This window comes from Xiphias gladius, chromosome 21, assembly GCF_016859285.1.
Source record: "Xiphias gladius isolate SHS-SW01 ecotype Sanya breed wild chromosome 21, ASM1685928v1, whole genome shotgun sequence".
Lineage (NCBI taxonomy): Eukaryota > Metazoa > Chordata > Actinopteri > Istiophoriformes > Xiphiidae > Xiphias > Xiphias gladius.
The window spans coordinates 16,273,882-16,294,734 of record NC_053420.1 but is presented as its reverse complement, the minus strand read 5'-3'; the positions used below and the strand labels follow the sequence as shown (position 1 = coordinate 16,294,734).

At 39.8% G+C, this 20,853-nt stretch overlaps 1 protein-coding gene across 1 annotated transcript in view; it reads right to left on the bottom strand.

Moving 5' to 3' along the window:
- The window catches only part of bsnb (bassoon (presynaptic cytomatrix protein) b), a 58,760-nt gene that overhangs the window by 13,745 nt on the left and 24,162 nt on the right, over nucleotides 1–20,853 (bottom strand). The window contains exon 4 of the mRNA XM_040116362.1: nucleotides 581–1,393. Coding sequence (XP_039972296.1) covers nucleotides 581–1,393 — 813 coding nt within the window. The remainder of the gene's footprint in view (nucleotides 1–580; nucleotides 1,394–20,853) is intronic.

The window sequence follows — 20,853 nt, the reverse complement described above, 5'->3', positions numbered from 1 at the left end:
CATTTGATACAAATAAAGTTACAATAAGTGTACAAAACAAGATTGAGAAATGGGGGAACGGATGGAGACAGTGTTGACGATGATGATGATGACGATGATAAGGATGAAGAGGAGGATGGCAAGGATGAGGATGATGATAACAAGGATATTATGATGATGAAGAAATCGTTTTAATAAAAGTGTGATTACGTAATGATGAAGCACTTTTATGTAATAAATATTATTACATAAGTAATAATAGTACAAGCTGATGATAACTTCTACTAACTAACTAAGATAAAAATTAGCATGGCGAAAGGATGGAACTTATGATTATTAAAAAGAAATAGAAGAAAACACTAATAAAAATAGAGAACAAACATCTTAACTTCAAAAATTATAATCATGAGCAGAAGAATAAAAAATAAAACAGATTACAATATGATTAAAATGATTATGATTTTATGATGATGATGAGATTAATTGCAATGATGTTATCGATGACGATGATGAGAAATGGTTACAATTATTCAAATGGAGCAAAAAATAAAAAAATAAAAAAGAGTAACAGGTGAAGGCGAAGAAGTTGCAGGTAGCTCACTTCATGGTGTCTTGACTTCTGTGCATCTTCAGCTATCTTCTTGTCTTTCGGTGAAGTGACAGTCTCTGACAATGCCTTCTTCGGTGAGGCCTTGACATCTTCTTTTAGAGATTTAGATGCGACTTTAATCTTGTCCTGGCTCTGCGGCTGTTTGCGTGCCTGGTTGTTACCTGTGGGTTTAGACTGAGTAGGTGCTGTTTTGGACGGGGTGGCAGAGGCCTTGGTATGGTTGGATGCAGCTTTACCAGGGGTGGATGAAGCCTTGGCACCAGAAGGATGAGAAGGGCCCTTAGTCTGAACAGAGGGCTGAGCGGATCCCTTTGTTTGAGCCAGTCCTTTGGCCTGGCTTGGGCACTTTACTTGGTTAGCAGACTGAACAGGGCTCTTACTTTGAACATGTGATTGATTAGGACCTTTCATTTGAGGACCCTTACTCTGAACTGTGGGTTGTGTTGGACCCTTAGTTTGGGGAGGTGGCTGAGATGAACCTTTGGGTTGAGGAACAGGTTGGGCAGAACCCTTGGTTTGAGGGGAAGCTTGGCTAAGCCCCTTGGTTTGAGCAGCAGGCGCTGCCTGTTTCACAGGAGAGAGGGGGCCACTTACTTGGGGACCCGGTGGTTTCTGCTGTTGTTGAGGACCTGCAGGCCTAGGCCCTGAAAGTTGATTGGGCCCTTTCTGCTGAGGTGGTTGTTGATTGACTGTTGCAGGTGGCCGGGGGGATCCCACGGGCTGTGCAACAGGAGCTGGAATATCTCCCAAGCTTCCTGACAGAGCCCTCTGCGTCTGGCAGTTCAAGCACAGCCATTCTTTCTTCTGAAAGCAAGCACAAAGAGAACAGCAATCAGCAATGCTGATATGAAATAATTAGACGAAAGTTCACGGTTTCTTTTAACAAACTCTATTGTTCATGTACATGAGCAAAAATCACATCTTAAAACTCAGAGTTTTCTTAGAATTATCTATATATAACACGTTACCACATGTCAATAATAAGTAAACAAAAAGGGAAACTGTTTATAGTGGCAGCAATCTGAAATTATGCTCAACATTGCCATTTCCTTTGATATTGACACTGTGTGAACACATTATTTGATTATCAATGATGACTGATGAATACGGAAATATAAATGTATCTGTTAGTTAAATAAATTAAATCAGAAAGTTGTTGCTTTATAAACAATCATGGAGTGCCAAGGACTCAGTATAGTGAATCTGAATAACTGAATATTTCAAAGCCTGTCCAAACAAGGCCTTTCATCTCTTCCAGAAGACTTAATCATTTGACAACATTAAGTACTCTCAATCAGGGCACACAGAGGAAGAGTGCTGTGAGAATACAAATTAACACATCTGTTATTAGATTGGAGGGGTGCAACTGTCATTAGACCTTTCATGGAGCCCGCAGCAAACATTCTATCTGAAAAAGCAGGATTGGTCCTTCACAATCATCCTCACTGAGCTGTACATTTGGTGGTAGTTGTAGATTCTGACATGGCTAAAAATCTAAGACAGGATATTAACATAAGATTCAATTTCAGGTCAATGAAGCAGATCGATAAAGCTGCTCAATGAAAAGAAATGGTTATATTACAGGTTAAGAAAGCTGAAAAGAGAGGTGGCAGCACCATGTTCTTAACACAGCCCTCCATTTCTATGATAATAATCTGTGCCTGGGGCCTGAAGATGGAGCGTTCTTGTGTCACAGACCCGTACAACAAAACAAATAACCTCGTAAACACCTCTATTGCTGATTAGAATCTGCTCAGTAAATAATTTCTTTTATTTTACTTTTATGTCACACTTCAAAAGTATATAGAGGATAGAATTCAACAACATGCCCAGGAAAAGCTAATAAATACAAACAATGCAAGTTTTCAATGACTGTATCAGAGGACATCTTTACTGCAGTCCAAACAATCAAGATGCAAGGTTGCAAATAAATTATTTATTTTTACAGCTTCCTCATGTTGCAACGATTAAATATAATCAGTACTTGGTGAAGTTATTGGAATTCGGTCTCTTCTGCTAAATTTCTTACACAGAGAGTATCCTAAAGAACAAATGAATGATATAAATAATTGACAAAAGACAACAGTGCAAGTAAGACAAAAACAGGTAGACAGAGAGTGACAATCATTTAGTTAGCAGGAAGATCTGAACAGCATGATAGGGATCTTAATCTAGAGACCCCAGAGACCAGCATTTGAGAGATAAGTCTCCAGATAAGGTCTGAGACTAGGACATACTCTGTCTTATTTTTCACTTCGTACTAAACCTCTGTAGAGAAACTGATCAGGCCCTGTGTGAGTGAGATTGATTATTTGTTCTTCTCAGGGCTCCTTGTGTCTCCTCTGGATTCTTGTAGAAAACGCGGTTTGGCTCATTGACAATGATGAAGGCTGGATACATACCATCACAGGATATTTCTAATATTTGTCCAGTAAAACTGATTTGTGAAAGCAAAGGAATCTACAAAAAAATAATAAGTCACATGCTGAAGTGGGTGGTGGGAGATAAAGCTACAGCTAAAATTGACCAGAAAAATGAATTGAAAAGGAAGAAGAAGTAGGTGGTGGTGGAATAATGATTAAGATGATGAGAAGAAGAAAGAAGGTGGTGGTGAAGAAAATGGCCACAAAATATATAATATTTACTATATGTGATCCTATTACTATATATTAATTAAATTAATAAACGCCTGCCCATCACAAGTAAAATTCTATTGATGTGAGGCTGTTGTAGACAGCATGTTTGCCTCAGTGACAAGCAAAACAGAGAATCACTATAGATATTTAAAGCTACAGTTATCAGTTATCAAAACAAGCTGAGACACACAGCTGCTGACATATTATCAGCTTTTCAAGTTGTTATGGGTGTCATGTTAGCAAACAGTAACCCAATTACACGTCCAGTAGACAGCGAGAAACATTATGATCCCATTGGAGTTGTGTTTCCGGCCACCTGACAAATTCAAGTCTTATATTTGCTGGACTTTTAGCAATGGTTTGGTCATCACCAACATAAGAAAAAAATACCTGGGTGTTTAGCTTGTTAGATGTTTGAGTTTCTTCACCAGCCAGCTAACTCTGTCTGTCTGCTGTTGGGGGCTAGATAGGTACAGTGTTCAGACAGTGGGTTTATAGAAGCCAGCTTTACCAAAAACAGCTGCCTCTTACTGATTGAAATTGTGTTGATGATAGTGGTGAGAATCAAGTTTTGTGGATATGTCACTATAGAGTTGTTTATGGATATACTGTCTGTAAAAGCTGCAATTGATACAGGTCTAGCCAAAATAAAATTACACCTCGTAGCTTGTGATCAATAGAATGTCACAGAACACAGAGCAGTGCCACCGACTGGTGGAACAAGGCATACATGGAACCTCATAATAACTCAATTAGAGCCATTATGCAACATGAGTGAGAACTTATGCAACTCCCTCCTTTAGAGATGATGCCATCTGAATCATGAATACTGTGAAAATATACAGCTCGATGTGGATAATGCTTCAGCAAGCTTAGGAATAGTGTGGGCAACTACTACATTTTTCAGCATAAAAGGAGATAGAATAAGAGCCTGGTAAACACTTTGCCGTTAAAAAAAACCTTTCAAGGATGGTAAAACCCACAGTGAGAACTGTGCCATAACTTTTCCCACTTGGTTTGAGAAAGTGACATTCCTAAATACAATAAGCTGCCAAACCCAAATACAATATGAGACAATAAAGAAAGATATGGTAGCTACATTTGAAATCTATGTGTTAAATGCTATTTTCACTGATGCTCTTTTTCTGTTCAAGATAAAACCTTTCTTAATGTGCCCAAATCCTACAGGAATATGGTGTCTCAACTGAGACCATGAAGCATGGATGGAGCCACTGCCATGCCAAACAGACAGACTGGCTTTGTTTTCATCTCTCTCAAGTTCTCTACTGAGAAGCTATATATAAACACGGCAGTACCCTCAGATCTAGCCATCTGTGTCGGTTCTTTCTCATATAAAAAAAAAAAAAGTTATGTTGAAATGTCATAGACAAGCGTCTGTGTGTCTGTGGACAGCTAATGCACAATGGGAGAGACAGAAAACCACTGAAGCTATGCAACAATATAGACAGTGAAGACATGCTATGTGACAAAAAGACAAGTCTCAACTCACTTCTAACTTCCTCAAAGCCATCAAATCTGATTTTACTATTTTTTGGGCATTTTCATAAAAGTAGAATCTAATTAATTATTTAAAAAAGATACTAATGAACATTTTTCTTCCATGGAGCAGCTTTTTTCCTGCCATGTTGGCACTGCCAAACTCCCCTCTTTGCTCCTGAATCAGCATAACACCACTGCGTGGGTGAAAGGGAGAGAGGAGCAAGGCCAAACCGGAGCTAGGAGTAGCAAATTATTCATGTAGAGTGCTTTAGTGTGTATAGCAGTGAGCAATGTGGGCTGTGCTTCCCACCTCTACCCAAACCATGTGGAGATAAATCAAGTCTGTATAAAGGACTGAGCCTCTGCGCTTCTGAGACCCTGAAAACAGAGTAACCAATTCACAGTGGCCATCCCCCTCTAGTTTTTAACTGACCTCTGACGCACAACACTTCGGCAGCTCAATACACAGAAATCAAACAGCAGCTACAACTACAAAAGAGAGGGCTAATGAAATATTTTCTTCAGCAAAAAAGAATTAATTTTGAAGAAGAAAAAAAACACTCAACAAAATTAAGAAACTGACGTCGACGTCTCACTTTTTGTGTTTTTGGGGGATTCGTTGTGTGTGTGGCGCCGTCATATGGCAGCAGCAGACTCAGGTTGTTAGTGAGATCATCTGGTTAGGTTGAACTGCCAACCTCATTAATGGCAGGGGGGGTTAACTGAGCTGCAGCTAACGAGACTGAACACTGAACACACGGTTTCTGATGAACACTGGAATTGAACCTGCATCCTTTTAAGAGTCTTTTCCGTCACCAGTGCCGGTATAGTATCAATGGACTTATTGCATCTCTAATCAAAATCTCAATATGTCGAATTTAATATCTCATATTTTACTTTAACCTTTTGGGACCTGGCACAAAGGAGCCAGAGGGAAAAGTTACTGGCTTTAAAGCAAGCACAACTCTACTGAATTCTATCTAAGTATTCTGTGTTTGAGAAAATGAGTAATTCTACGGTGGCCCTGAGAGCTGAATGCACTGCAACTTAACAACCACATGCGAGTAAGCAAAACACGAGCAAATGAAGAAAACGTATTCTGTATATGTGCTGTCATTAGTGAAGATGTTTACAGGGGTATTATTGTACATGAATCAGTAAATGTGTATTGAGAATTGTAAATTCTTTTAGACATTCACAAATCTGAGTACACACATTCAGACTGAGATACAGTTTCACCAACAGCTCCTCCAACAGCTGTCTTTTTTCACAGTTATACATATATGCAGTAAATATTACACCACTTACCCGGAAAATGATCTTAAGCTCTATCATTGTTGCCACAAGGTCTGAATTGTAAAGCAGTGCAGCTGAAGCAAAAGTGTTTGATGTGTTTAGTACAACAGCAAATGTGAATTCTGTTTTGGGAATTTTTGCATTTCAGTTGACACAGTACCAAAAGTGAAGCTGAGAGGGCAGTTAGCAAGTAAGCCTGACTCTGCTGTGATACACCGTAGTGTAGTGATGCTCCATCCTGTCAGCTCACAGCCGGAAAAGCTGCCCTTTCACTGTCAAAATAATGAGAGATTGAACACCGCAGGTTACCACAAGGAAAAGGTCAGAGAGATTGATCCCATTCTTATAGATTGATCCCTCTCTCGGAGGAGCTTGCTGAGACATTACAATCCTGATCACTCACAGAATGTGTGTATGAGCATTTACTGTATGTGTGTGTGTGTGTGTGTGTGTGTGTGTGTGTGTGTGTGTGTGTGTGTGTGTGTGTGTGTGTGTGTGTGTGTGTGTGTGTGTGTGTGTGTGTGTGTGTGCAATCTGAGTGCAAGTACATGCATGTGCACGAGCATCTGTCCAATGTCTATTCAAGTGTAGTTGGGTATAATTTCACCAAATTATGTAATGAAGCAAGCACACTAACAGAATCATGAAGGAAAGTAGTGTATATTAATTATCCAGACTGCAAACCCCTAATGGCAACCAAGGCTAAAAGCAGGTATGTGAACAAAAAATTAAAAGTGCACAGATGGGGCTTCTTGGTGGCTCATTTGATTGAGGAATGTACCACGCTGAATAAAAATCCCACCATGTTAACTGTCTCTCTCAGTTTGAAATGAGCCAATAAAGGCAAACATTGCAAAAATGTAATGGAGCAATAGGACCAAGTACTCAAATCCAACAGAAGAACTTCCGGCTATAGAAGGTACTCTTGAATTTGTAAAAAACAACGACTAGGAAGTACAAAAAGTAGCTGACAAATTGGCTGGCCAGTTTTCATAGAAAAAGAAAAAAATAAATTGCAGAGTGTCTTCCAGAGGATTTCAAACTGCCATTATTGTTTATGTTTTGTAGTTTGCATAGTAATCAACCATTTACATACTTCCACAAGTACAAGACTCCAAAAAAGATATCACAATTATGAATACTTTAGGCTGCAACTAATAATTTTCATTATCAGTTATTGTGGCGATTATTTCTCAGTTAATTGCGTATCTAACATTCAAAAATGTCCATCTGAGTTTCTCAGAGTAGGAGGTAACGGCTTTAATTTTCTTTTTTGTCAGACCTACAGTCAAAAGCGACAAAAAATATTCAGTTTACAATAATATAAAACAGAGAAAAGCAGGAAATCTTGAAATCACCATTTTTGGCATTTTTCCATGAAAAAAAGATGAATCCATTATTGAAATAGTCACCCACAACTTTTCAGGTGATCTGGTAATTGATTCATTAAAATAAAAAAATAAAAAATAAATCAATTATTTAAACCTGGGTACTCTGAAGTATCACACTGAAACCTGCAATAGGTTTTTGGCCACTTGGGGGCAGCAAAAACAAGCTCTAAACACAACCTTGACATATTAGTACCTTTTAAGTTGAAATGGAGAACCATTTCAACTTAAGACAGCAAAAATATCTGGCTCTTTAGCTGTTAAACGCTGCACTGTGTTCACCCACCCTACTCACTAACATTCTCTGGGTGAACAAAAAGGTATGCTACCTGCCTCTGTCGGGCAGGTAGCATACAAAGGGGTTTTACTGCTTTTTCTTTTTGGCCGAAAACAGCTGCCTGATGTCATCTGACAATGAAGCTCATGTGAACAAAACCAAAACAATGATCGGATTGTTACTACAAGCAACACATTTCAAATACTAGTTGTCATGTGAGCCACTGTTAATATCAAAATACTGATTATAGGTACTTCAAAGATCTAATATGTTTCTCTATGCAGTAATTTACCTGTAAACATTCATTGCCTTTCCTCAGAATGACGTCGCATACCATAGAGTACTGTCACTTACTAGGTCCAACATGTTCGAAGTGCCTCTTTGTACAGTCAATGTGAAAAACAAAACATGGAAATTTGAGACGGTACATTGTACATGTATTGTTTCAGTTAATTAAATGTTTGTTCTTTGTCCATGCACCTGATTTGTCTTCATTTCTTTCTTTTGAATAATACTGAAGCAGTGATTGATTTATTTTTGCATACATTTTAAACACCCAGTGGGCCAGTGACTGCACCTTCTAGCTGAAACACAGCTATGCACAGTCTCTCTTTTTCAATAGTGGGAGCTTATCTATACGAGAAGAGGTGGCTACTGAAAAACATTTTCTTCAGGGAATCAGAATCACCAGCTCAACTCAGAATCCTCGGAATCATAAATCACACGAACTGCCAAACTGCTGATGAGGGAAGAGGGCTATGAAAAGCTATAACACTTCCTACCCATGGAGGGAGCCAGAGAGTGCAGAATTTCACAGAGAGATATGGAGTCCCGTGGGAGCATACACACCCACATAACACCATGAACGCGCACAACACAAAAACAAACAGTGCGCTCACAGAGTCAGATTCCAGCATCCTGCTAAATATTGCACTTGGAGTAGGCTGCATATTTAACACCAACCTTTTAAAGACAATTTTAGCTCTTATTCCCTGCAAAGTTTGCGATGGCAGTCACACCCTCTGTCCCACTTTACACACACAACAAACACACACACATGCACACACCATGTATATTTTCACATGTTGATCAGCAAAGTGTACGAACACACGTGCAAGCACACATACTGTGTGTAACCTACACAACCTAAGTATTCGCCTCTCACAGTCAATCAACTCACAGCAAGACTCTGTCCCATGCATGGTTTCTCTGCCAGGAACCAGACAACAAGCTGTGAGCAAGAAATGTCAGCCGTCATTAAACGCAATCGCATACCTCACAGAGATATAATATTTTAGGTGTTCATTACCAGGAAAGAAAGGAGGATCATTTCCATCATTTGAGGTTGTCTTTTGGAAGGCACAAGTTCAAAATTTGAATTGTAGGCGGCTTACAGCAAAATATAGCTAAATTATCAGTGGACAATACAGCATGACATGACATGAAAGTGGTAGTTTTCATGCCACAATGGAGATCATGAATGTAAAAGAAAATTGAGGCTATGAAAAGAAAAGATACAAACTTTCTGCTGGGAAAGAGAGTAACTAGAAACGTGACAGCAATGCACGGTAGTATTGAACATCAGCAGCAACACGGTCATGCATCATGTGTAATCCTCTCCGACAAAGTTTTACTTCTAAATATCAAATTTTCTCTATCATCCCATCTTACATTAGTTATCCCCAAATAGTAATAAACAGCAGCTTTCACAACTTTCCCATTAGAGCAACCTTGATCACTACCTGAATATTAATTGTTTTTGACAATGCACAACAAAATCGACGGCCACATCTATCTTCAAAGTAACAACAAAGAGCTGAAATAAAGTGGATGACTATGTAACAACAAAGGTAGAAATAAGCATACTAATCCTTCAAGTTCTGCGTCTTACAGAGATTAATGAAGCATACGACAGAGGTGGCCATAATTAATTTGTAACAAGTGAAGGTCAGCAGAGCAGAGGGTCAGTGTGAATTATTAACTACCATGTGCACAGGGACGCGCTGCCAAGCAGGTGTGAATGGGGTGAGCTTAAGGTGAGTGCGGAAATATGTCACGCACAGTTTGGTGCCCAGACACTCGGTCACACACACTTTCAATACCAGTAAAGGATCAAAGGAACATCTAAAAACACTGCATGTTAGGTATGCGCATAAACAAGTATAAACAAAAATGCAACAGTAGAAGTCAGTTTATATTCAAATACACTACAAATAACCGTACTCACTGTATTCAATCCTGCTTTCAGTGAAGTAATATTCAGAGTAAGAATCAAAACTCAGCAGGGCAGGTTACTCTATTAAAGTCCTATTAGGTATCCATTTCCATTGGGCACAGTCTGAATGAACAGTGGTTTAAGGCTACCAAGTGCGCAGTGCGAAGCATGAGCAAGCACATGTCACAGCAGTGTGCCAGGCTGTGCCACGCCACACCAGGGCTGTGACAGGTCAGTAAGAGTCAGCAGGTATATAGGTCAATCCCCTGGGACTCCTTCAATGGGGACACGTGGTCAGGCCTGTGGATTAGACAGGAAATGAAGGATCATCCACTGAGCAAGCAGGCCTCTACTACAGTCACAGCCTCTCATATAAAGTCTAACACAGTGCATTGAAGATGAATATACAAAATATAGTTAGAACATCATCAGAAAGAGTTTTGCAGGGCCCAACATATAGTATCTCCACACTATGTTGTTCTGAATGAATACTACTCCTTCCTCTACCTCAGGGTCACTGGTTTTTGAACAACAGTGGCATGCTCATTAGGCCAACCTGAATGTGGACCAGCCAATTTTCGAAGCAGTCACTGAGATTATTTTTATAAGAATAACGTCAAATCAGTCTGAAAAAGGTCACATTCAAAGAATGAAGCATCTAGTCTGAGCGAATAGTTTTTCAGATTAGAAAATGATAACATTTTATTGGGAACTACTACTAGTCTCTAGTACAAAACACGGCAGGTAACAAGCATATCGCCAAGGTGTTGTCTTTAGAAGAATGTTCTAAAACGTGTAACAACTTTTTTTTTTGCGGGAGGGACTAACAGTCTCTCCACCAGTGTGTTGCTGCAGGACAACAGTGTGTCATCTGCCATTAAGGGTGTGTGTGTCTGCCATCTCTCCAGGGACAGAATAGCACAGGGTCAGGTCATGTTTTCTGCTCTTTATTTACTTATTCTGTCTGTTTGTATTTGTTTCAGAGGGGGCAACAGGTGCCCTCTTTTTGCCTAGCACACACAGGGGCCGACTGGACTGGTGAGACTGTCCCTCCTCAATAGAGGGCTCTCTATGCATAAATAAGACACTATATGATACCAAGATGTCCCAGTGATCCCACATGATCTTTTCTGAAGGCATGTTTTTAAATGCATCCCTTTATGTAGTGAGTCAGACACAGATACAGACTACAGAATGATATTTTTATCATTTCCACATCCGGGGAGGTTTACATTTAGAGGAAGCCATAGGATGCTTCTAAAGCACAATGTCTGTTACTGTCTGAAAGTTTTCAATCTATAAAGGTATCAGGAGCCATCTTCATATGAAAAAAATCTGCAAGAATCAAGCAGCATATGTCGCACAATGTACAATTTAAAATTGTTTTTATTTAACCTTCATTTGAGCAGAAAAGCCTAATGGTTTTCCAAGAGTGTCCTGGCCAACCTACTACACTACTAAACAAAGCATAATGATAATTCTAATCCAGTGCCTCCACCACAGCTAAATATCACTGAATCTTTAAGGGAGATTCAGTGGATCCACCTCCTTGATCCTTCAAAGAAGTGAAATCTGTCCTAGACGACAAGAACAATCCAATATCCCACTTCACACACTTCAGGACTTGCAAGACAGCATTTAAAGAAGGACTGAAGCTGTTCTGAAGGCGAAGGGCAGTATTTGACTGTTTCCTTAGTTTTTTTTTTCATTAAGCCTTTTAGCTCAGCTCTGCTAATTTGCCCTGAGAATATTCAAGATGAATTGCAGTGTTTATCCCTTTGCAATCTTGCTTAAAAAGCACCCAGAGCAGCAGCACACAGTTCATCTTAGTTTAATCTAATGCTGTCAGTATAATAAAAGGTCTTTGATGTGTCTTATTTTCACCTTCCTACACTACCTATATCCTTGATTGTACAGGTACATTTCCTGACTCATTCACAGTTCTCCACCTTTGCGGACTTTAATCAACATACAAACTTAATGTCAGCAAGATAATAAGACAGAATCCCAGTGTGCCTGAGTGAGATAAGTCTGATGTATGTACTAGTCAATAACAGTATGGTCTGTCTGTAGCATCGTACAGAGAAAGGGTGACGCCATGGGTAATATGCTCACTCCCATGGACAGACAGGAAGATTAAACAGTCAGATGTGCATTTTGCAAAACTCATCCGAGGCAAAAACAGAATAAAGGCAGTGGCAAAACCAAAAGTCAAACATCATCGCATCTGTTTTTCCAAATGTTAATCAAGATGCAGCCAAACAAATGTATTTTACACTGTGGTTGGCAGCCGAGTCCAAACAAGTCATGTGTCTCGTCGCATATGTCTGTCCCCAGGACAAGTTAATCAGGCTGTCTTCTCAGCCCTGTTTTATTTTAGATGATTTTCTAATACTCATGCCAGGCAAATCTACAGCTAGCAGCCAAGCAAATACAATTATGTATCTCACAATGGTCTTTTAGACAAGCTATTCAAGCTGTAACCTATCACAGGCAGTTGGTCGGATGACAACCTTACTGGAACAAGTCCAGCAAAAACACTGTATATGTCTATTAATGCTACACTAGTCTTTCAGACAGGCTGGTCATTGCAGACGTACATGCATTTTTAAACCTGGTTATCAACATCCTGTGAGTGGGTGTGGGCCTTGTGGGATTAGTAAGCAGTGAATTCCTTAAATGGAGTGACTTAATGCACTATACAAAATGTCAAATAAAGACAGCAGCAGTCACAGGACTGTGGTCACACAGAAGAAGCTACTGAAAACTCTTATAGAAGACAAATAGCAATTTATCAAATATACTTTAAACTAAGAAATGGCAAAGGCAAGCCTTTTTTTAACACTTCAAATAAATATATACCTAATGACACACAGCTTAGTAACTTGTAACAAGAAAATTGGCTTCATTATTTTATATATTTATTTATTTTATATTTATATATTTATAATTATATATTAAATATTAATTACTAAATGCACAACAATCAAGGCCAATCATCTTGAAGTGTTATCGAAGAGTTTAACACGCAGCTAATTTGCTTCATTGGGGCTGTGAGTTGTGGTTTGATCAGATTTGATTGACAGTGGTCAACTGTCATCAGATTTGGTTCAAATGTTGCTAAATCTGGATTGGTGCAGAGAAATGTATGACTTGATGGTTCCCCAACAGAGTCCCAACCGTTTCAAACCACTGAGGAGAGCACAGACAGAACCAAAAATACAGATTACTCTCAAGGGAAATAACCAAACTGTTGTAATTTAGACTGAAAAAAAGTGATCATGTAGGAACTCATTGCTCATAGTAGGAACACTGATTGAGAGAGGAGATTAGCAGGGCCTTTAAAGAAAAGAAAGAGTGAAAACTTAACACACGTGACAACATTTTCTGAGGAGAAAGTTTTTTCAAGGATAAGCTAGCTTCCAGTTGTCTCATACTTTGTCTGAAAATCAATTGTGGATATCTCAAGCTAGATCCTTGGCCAACATAAACTCCTATGCGGGCTATTGCAGCAATTTTGTCCATATGAAATATCTTTCATTTCCCTTCTTTGTGCTGTAGTCATTTTACACATTACAGCTGTTAATGGAAGAATGAAAAGGGTGGCACACCCTGTGGTGAGTTGTGAGTGGTTCTCAGAAGACATAGCAAAGTTAAAACTGCATTCAGTGGATTGATCAGACCTCTCTGCTCCATCTTCATAAACTGGTAGAAAAAGCACAGCACACTAATCCAACAAAAAAAGCTGTATATGTTTAGTTGGGAAGTAAGATGTTTACAAGAATGCAAATAAAAAACGACAGTGACCCAGCGAACCAATTAGGGTTTATTACCCTCCCTATAACTGTTGTTTCACGCCCCCGGCCGCAAACTGCACTGGCAGTGGAGCCCCACTGTCTTCCCGAATGGAGGCGGTGGGAGGACCATCTCTCTGGCTGAGTGTAATGGTCCTCATGCTGCCTTTTCTATTGTTGTTACTTTTTTCAGTCGCTGCTGAGAGCAGCAGCCCAGACCCTCACTAGCTGATCTGGTCATCTCCACTACTGCCTGACAGCTGCAGCACTGAGAAGATTAGCAAGGGGTTAAATGTAATATCTGAGCGATCAGTGAGCTTTATCTCTTTCATTTTGTCTCTCAATCTCCTGCTCCCTTTCATTATAGCTCTCCCTCTGTCTGGCTGAATTTTTTTGTTCCTCTTACATACAACCACACGTCTCTATTCTATAATCTCACATTTGTGTTGTCAGCCTTGTAGTATTTGCAGGCTCTAAGCATAGCGCACACTTAAGCAACCCCCTCCTTCTTTCCTAAAGCCAGCATTAGGGAGTAGTCGCATGCCTGAGGTGCTGCGGGGAAGAGAGAGGCAGGAGCACCGATGAGGCGGCTGAAGTGATGTGCTGAGACAGGAGCGCTCAGTAGCAGGGGTGGGAGGACTGCTCCAGCCCACCTCTGTGGCCCTGACAGCGAGGATAGACACGGCACTGCCAGGGGCCCCTGAAGAATCGCTAAAGCTCATTAGTATAGCCACCAGGCCTTGAAGATGATGAGTTCTGAAGAGGTGATTAAGCCAATGCTGAGGTCCCTTGTAGGCTTCAAAGCACATTCACTCACAAGGTAAGAGAGGAAGGGCATATGAAGATAGAATCGCAGAAAAGGACTGGAGGGGTAATTTAAGTTCAATACGGTCACTGTGCTCCTCAGATAGTCATTCATCAAAAGAGCTGATATTACTGCTGGTGCAGGCAGGGCTTGGAACAGGTTGAGGTTGACCTCAAAGACATCTTGTGAAAAATGAACTCTTGGTGCGCAGAAGCTTAGCAGAATAAGACACATGCAGTGCAATCCCTGTATCAAAAGATGCTGGTCACTGTGGATTTTCTTCTCACCCTCTTCCATTACCTGTCTCTCTCAGGTTTAGCATCAGGAAAAAACAGTGCTGGCAACAACATTTTCAAAATTTGAAAAGCACAAAAACTAAGACTGGAATGTAAAAAAAGTTCTGGGAGCAGCTCCTTTGGATCTCTCAGAAGATCTGTGATATACAGGAGTTTAGACAAAGTGTATGCAACTCCAGCTCAGTCTGAGCACCGAGCCTGCTGCCAAACACAAAGGTCCCAGAGATGAGAGTGAGTGGCATTTAAGCCTCCAAACCAGCCTGCCATCTGTGCTGGGTGCCACGTAATCTCAACAGGAAGCAGTCATTGCAGTACATCACATCATCTTCCTGTCATACCGCAGCACGCTCACACACCGAATTTCATTAGTGAGTATACTGTGGCGCAAGGATTTAGGGTAAACATGCCTCATGTAATTTAAACTCAATGTGAAATAGGGGCTTTGGTGGAAAACCCTTGTTTCACCATTATAGTCTCTTAAACACTAATATATATATATATATATATATATATATATATATATATATATATATATATATATATATCAGACAAAGTCAAAATGGCATTGTCTCAGTTTAATCATCCAACATGGCTTACTATCCTCCGATGGTGCTTATTTGTGTGGGTGGATCTTTACAATGGTGTGTTGGGGTTAAGCACCGTACTCAAGGGGATCACTACACTCCCTCAAAATGGATTAGAAACACTCTCAACTATTAGCCCCTTCCACAAGACTCCGCCCACACAAAGAACAAACACACGCACACGCACACGCACACACACACACACACACACACACACACACACACACACACACACACACACACACACACACACACACCCCTCTCTCCATCTCTGTCTCTTTTTGTTTGTGTCTGTACCACCTTTTATAAATACTCTGTGTTATTAGTTGTGGGGGGGGTTTAAAATCATCGCCCTGCTGTTGCCATTAAATCAACAGAGCGTAGACTGAATCTAGAGGGCTGAGTACCCATGTTGCAATGTCAACTGCGAGAGATCCAACCAGAGGTAATTGCCAATTCAATCAATGTTTCAAAAGCCACCAGTCTTCGACTAAGGCATGCAAACAGAAGGAAGAGGAACGCAAACGGAGGGAGAAGAGCAGTGAAACGTGCAAAGAAGAGGAAGATGCATGCGTAGATCCATCCTAACTACACCTGAAACAAGAGAGACAAGACGACAAAACAACCACAGTGCAACATTAAAGAATGACAAGGCAGGGGGAAGACTTTATGTGTCTGGCATATCACCTGAATCTGTATAATGTAAGAGACCTAAACACATTTGAGAAAAAGCTGAAATAAAGTGGGGTAGAAGCAAACAAAGAAATATTTCATAAGACTCTATTCCTGCTTTTGGCAAAATGGCAGTCTAACAGCGAGGCAAGTCAGGATCACACTGTTCACCAATTTAATACATTTGAAATAAGAGAACGGGAGGGTGAAGTACAATAATGTGTGTGGGTGTCAATGGTTTATGTGAGCGTGTATGTGGGTGTTTGCAGGGTCTGGAAAATGCCTTACTTTAAAAAGCATCAGATGCTACCACTTTAAAATTGTAGTCAGTAGCATAGTCCAATATATTGATCGCTGAAATAACTAAAATCATAAGAAGTTATGGGTAGTGATATCAGCAGTCATCAGATATTTGTATGTAACTATAATGATATAATGGTGTCACTGTTTATAGTCTTTATTAACTACAAATAAAACCATTTGTGTCTGTATTCACAAAATAACCAAACACATCCATTTTTAATGGTGAACTGACAGATTGAACACTTTGTTTTAACATTATTCAAGCCCCACTGAATTTTAGTCCCGAGCATTGTGTTTCAGTGGGGGTGAATGCATGCATGCTGGCATTTACAGCATGTTTAAGATGCATGTGGGCGTGTGAGTTTGAATTATTTTGCCTCAGACCAGTACCACATGTGTGCTGACTTGAATAAGAACACGCAGTGCACAGGAATATGGAAGTATTAAAAGGTGGCAAGCAGCTGATTGAGGCTGGGTGGGTGTTTGAGCCTGTGATGGTGTACCACCATCAGTTTGGGAGCAGCCAGGCTGAGCACGGCAGGCTTGGATGCATGATGCCGGCAGCCATCTGGCTTTGGATGGGACTCCTGAGGGAGACACAGGCTGGTGCCAACCTTCAGAAAACACTTCCAGCATGTTTGAGAATGAGAATGACATGTTCATCTATACTGTGACTCTGTGTGGGAGCGGCAACTGTGCTCCTGCGGAGCTGCGACACATTCACAAATACTACATGTTCTACATATGTTGGCTGTTTGCCGGGTGTGTCTTCAGGGGCACTGCAGTCTCTAGCAATTTGAAGTCCTAAATGGAAAAACAGAAATTAATAGGATTTCCGTCAAGAATTTCTATAATTCAAGATATGGATTTAGACTGTGCATAGCTTTCAGTAGCTGCTAGTTATAAGCAATTCTTTTGCTGAGTCAACATCATGCCCCATATGCACGAAGAAATGTTTTAAAACTAAACACAGTTTGTAAATGGTAAATTTTGTGCTACACAATGCCTTATCTGTAATTTCTCGTTATGAAAATTTCTTCATGTGCTTACCGCATAGTTTACTGCATTGTGTGTTCCAGGCACATAAAACTAAGCCAATATAAAGTTACTGCAGACTGAGTTACAGACTGTTAAAAGGTCTCCTTGCACAGTCTCTGACTGTAATTGCTTTTTCGCTGCTGAGCATTTTATAGAACAAGACCATGAGAGTGCTCCTGTGTGTGAATGTGTGTCTTGTGGCCATGTATGGCTTTATTATACATAGTACAATAACTGCATGCTGGTATAGGTGACATAATCAGTTAATAACTACCAGACAGAATGTAATGAATGTAATGAGCCATTTGTAGGTAAATAAGTCAATTTCAAAAAGTTACTTAAACACTGGCCTTACTTGAGCTCAGTATTGTTTCTGGCAGACCAAACTTTTGTGACCAGTTACCAGAGCCAGATTAGACCACAGCTGAACTTTACTTTGCTACACATCACCAGGATATGTTAATATTAAACTGAAGTTTGTCTGATCCACCTTAATATTCTGAGAGATGAGACGGAGTCTCATTGAGTAGCTGAAAAGGCATGTTTAGGCTGAACAGACAAGTTTAAATGAGGGAATTAATCTTGTATGAAATGCCGGAGGAGTTCAAGTTTTTTGAATCAGGAAAGACATTGTCTGATATGAGAGACTAAATATATTCCCTGAATGAGTAACTACAGGTTTTGTAAGTTTAAGCACAGTATTTAAGTCATATTTAATACTAACATGTCAAATACAACCTGCTCCCAATCCTCAGTCAAACTAACAGCCTCATACAGACAGACACCTGCAATAAAACTAACATGTATGCATTTCTCCTCTCATACACATGCATGCACATACACACAGGCATCAACACACACTCACCTTTTGTGACATGAGGAATCAAACACAGCTCTCTCGCTGCTCCACACTGCATGAACTATTTATAATGTTCTCTCTCACTGAATTATTAATGAGCAATTTTTTCTGTTTCTCTACACTTTTCTACAGTTCTCTGAGAAATTCAGTCCTTTTACTAATGATCCACTCAGGGCCTCCGTCTCATTATAAACAGTGGGCACACTTCTATTTCATAATAACAGACACACATGGTCAGATCAAAACACCTGCACAACCGTGGGAACGGATGTTAGGCATATGGGAAAAAGCTGGAAAAATAACGTTACAGTGACCCTGCTGGGGACTGAAACATAATGCATTGTGTCAAACACCTCTGCCTTTATTTCCAGTCATGAAAGAGCTAAGGCATGGCTGTATCTGCTTCAGTAGGCTGGAGTGTCCTGTGCTAGCGGACACAAAGACAGAGCGATTAAGGATTGAGGCTTGACATGCAGTGTACTGTAAATCAGATTGAGTAGCGGACACTCCAGTAAAAGCATTTTATGTTCTATTTACAACCAAACCCTGGGGAGTCAATGATGACACAAGGTTGGTTTTAATCTCCTTGAGAAGCATAATGGGAGAGGAAAAAGTCCCAAAACAAGGACATCTTATTTACTCAGAGCCACAGATGACTTTCAGCACTAATTGATGTGAAATATTCTGCAAAGTAACAAACAGTTGGCTTCCTCTCACTCATTATCACTGATTCCCACTCTCTTCCTCCTCCTCCTCTATCACCTCTTTCCTTTCTCTCCTCCTCTATTCTTCCACTCATTCTCACACAGACCCTGCCACTCGTTGTCTCATCACAGAATAAAATGGGGATAACTTTTTTTTGGATAACTTTTTTTTTTGATGATACAGCTCAGCTTAATTTGCTCTGAATTAATTATGCATTGCATCACTCACATGGTGACAGAAAATGTATTTTCCTGAATGTTTCCAACATTTTTTTCTGATTTCCAAAAGGTACACAACATTTTAAAAGTCTTGCTACTAATGAAAAAAATCCATCGCAGGATGTCTATCACAAGTGATGCTTAATTGTGGCATAGAAAACGTATTGAGAATCTTATATTTGTAATTAGTTTTGTTTTTGCCTTACAAGTGAAGCATTTTCATCTGTTGGTCAGTGTCAAAAACCTTAACTATATCCATTGTGATTCAATGTGGTAAATAAACAAAACCTGAAAAAAATCCAAGGTGTGCAACATACTTTTTATAGAAACTGCAGTTTAGCCTCTTAATCTTTTTTTTAATTGCTTAATTTACTTTGGCACATAATCAACAGCTCATTTGCGTTTTCTCCACATTAGTGTCGTCACTTTCTATTAGTGGTAGCATTTCCTGACATTGCAGGAGGACTTTGTTTACTGTAAACTGTTTCTTCTTGCAGCTGAAAAAACAGCATCATTTGGATGCGATTTGACATATGATCCAGGTGAAAATCAGTGTAAACTTATTTGCGCCTTTTTAATTAAATTTTTTAAAATTAAAATCCGTTTAAAAAAACAACAATTGCAAATGAAACTAGCCAAAACAAATACACTAGTTATTTCTGTTTGATTAACATTTGCTTAAAAACTACAGTGCCCAGCTGTGTTAGGAAATTATTTAGCATTTTTATAAAAAAATAAACGTATATATTCATGAACCATTTTTTAATTTACATCTTCAGTAAGAACCAATGGGCTGAGTACCACAGACAGGATAGGAGATTCAGAAAGTACTGAGATATAGATTAATGAATTATTGGTTTTAGTGTTTTCATAAGATTTGTTGACAAGAACAAAAGTACAGAATATTCCCAACCTTATCCATTCAAATACGTTTCACTTATTTGATAAAGAGTTGTCTCAACCCAGCAATTTGGGCTGTGACCACAGATTAAACTCAAAGGGCTTTCCAGTCTGTCATCTAGATAAAGATGCTCTATAAAACACATGGAGAAACCAGTGGCATAAATGAAGAAATGATGCAACCACATAGTGTGCCACCATGCCCTCGTGAATAGCGAGAGATGATCACAATTCTGCCTGCAACAGGCAGGAAAAGAAAAAAGCAGGTGCAGAGAAGCAGAAAAGTTTGGAGAGATCAGGAGACGATGAGGAAGATGAAAGTGCCAAGGCTGTGAAAAATCAAGCTGAGAAACCTAGATTCATAGTAAAAAGCCTCACATCACGTCCAAATGATTCTCACCCACTCTGAAGTGACCTACCAGCCAGCTCACATGGAATGACAACAAAAACTGTTTACAGGTTTGCAAAGAGCCCACCTTATGCTGGAATGAGTTGCAGACTGTGGTTAGCAGAGCAGAAGAGACTCCTAATATCGGAGTCTCTCATGAAAAAAGAGCAACAGCAGACTCAAAGTTTTTGTAGACTTTCAGAATCTCAGCAGCAAAGCATGAAAGGGACACCTGACAGACAAATTATCTCTCTGTTTCCATAGCGATCTATGAATGGCCTGTGCTCGTGCCTGTGACAACCAGATGCCTGGATAGACAAGGCTCACCCATAAAAAGCCAGCACTCTGTAGAAAGCCTGTTATTACTGCTATCATTCAATTGGACTTGAT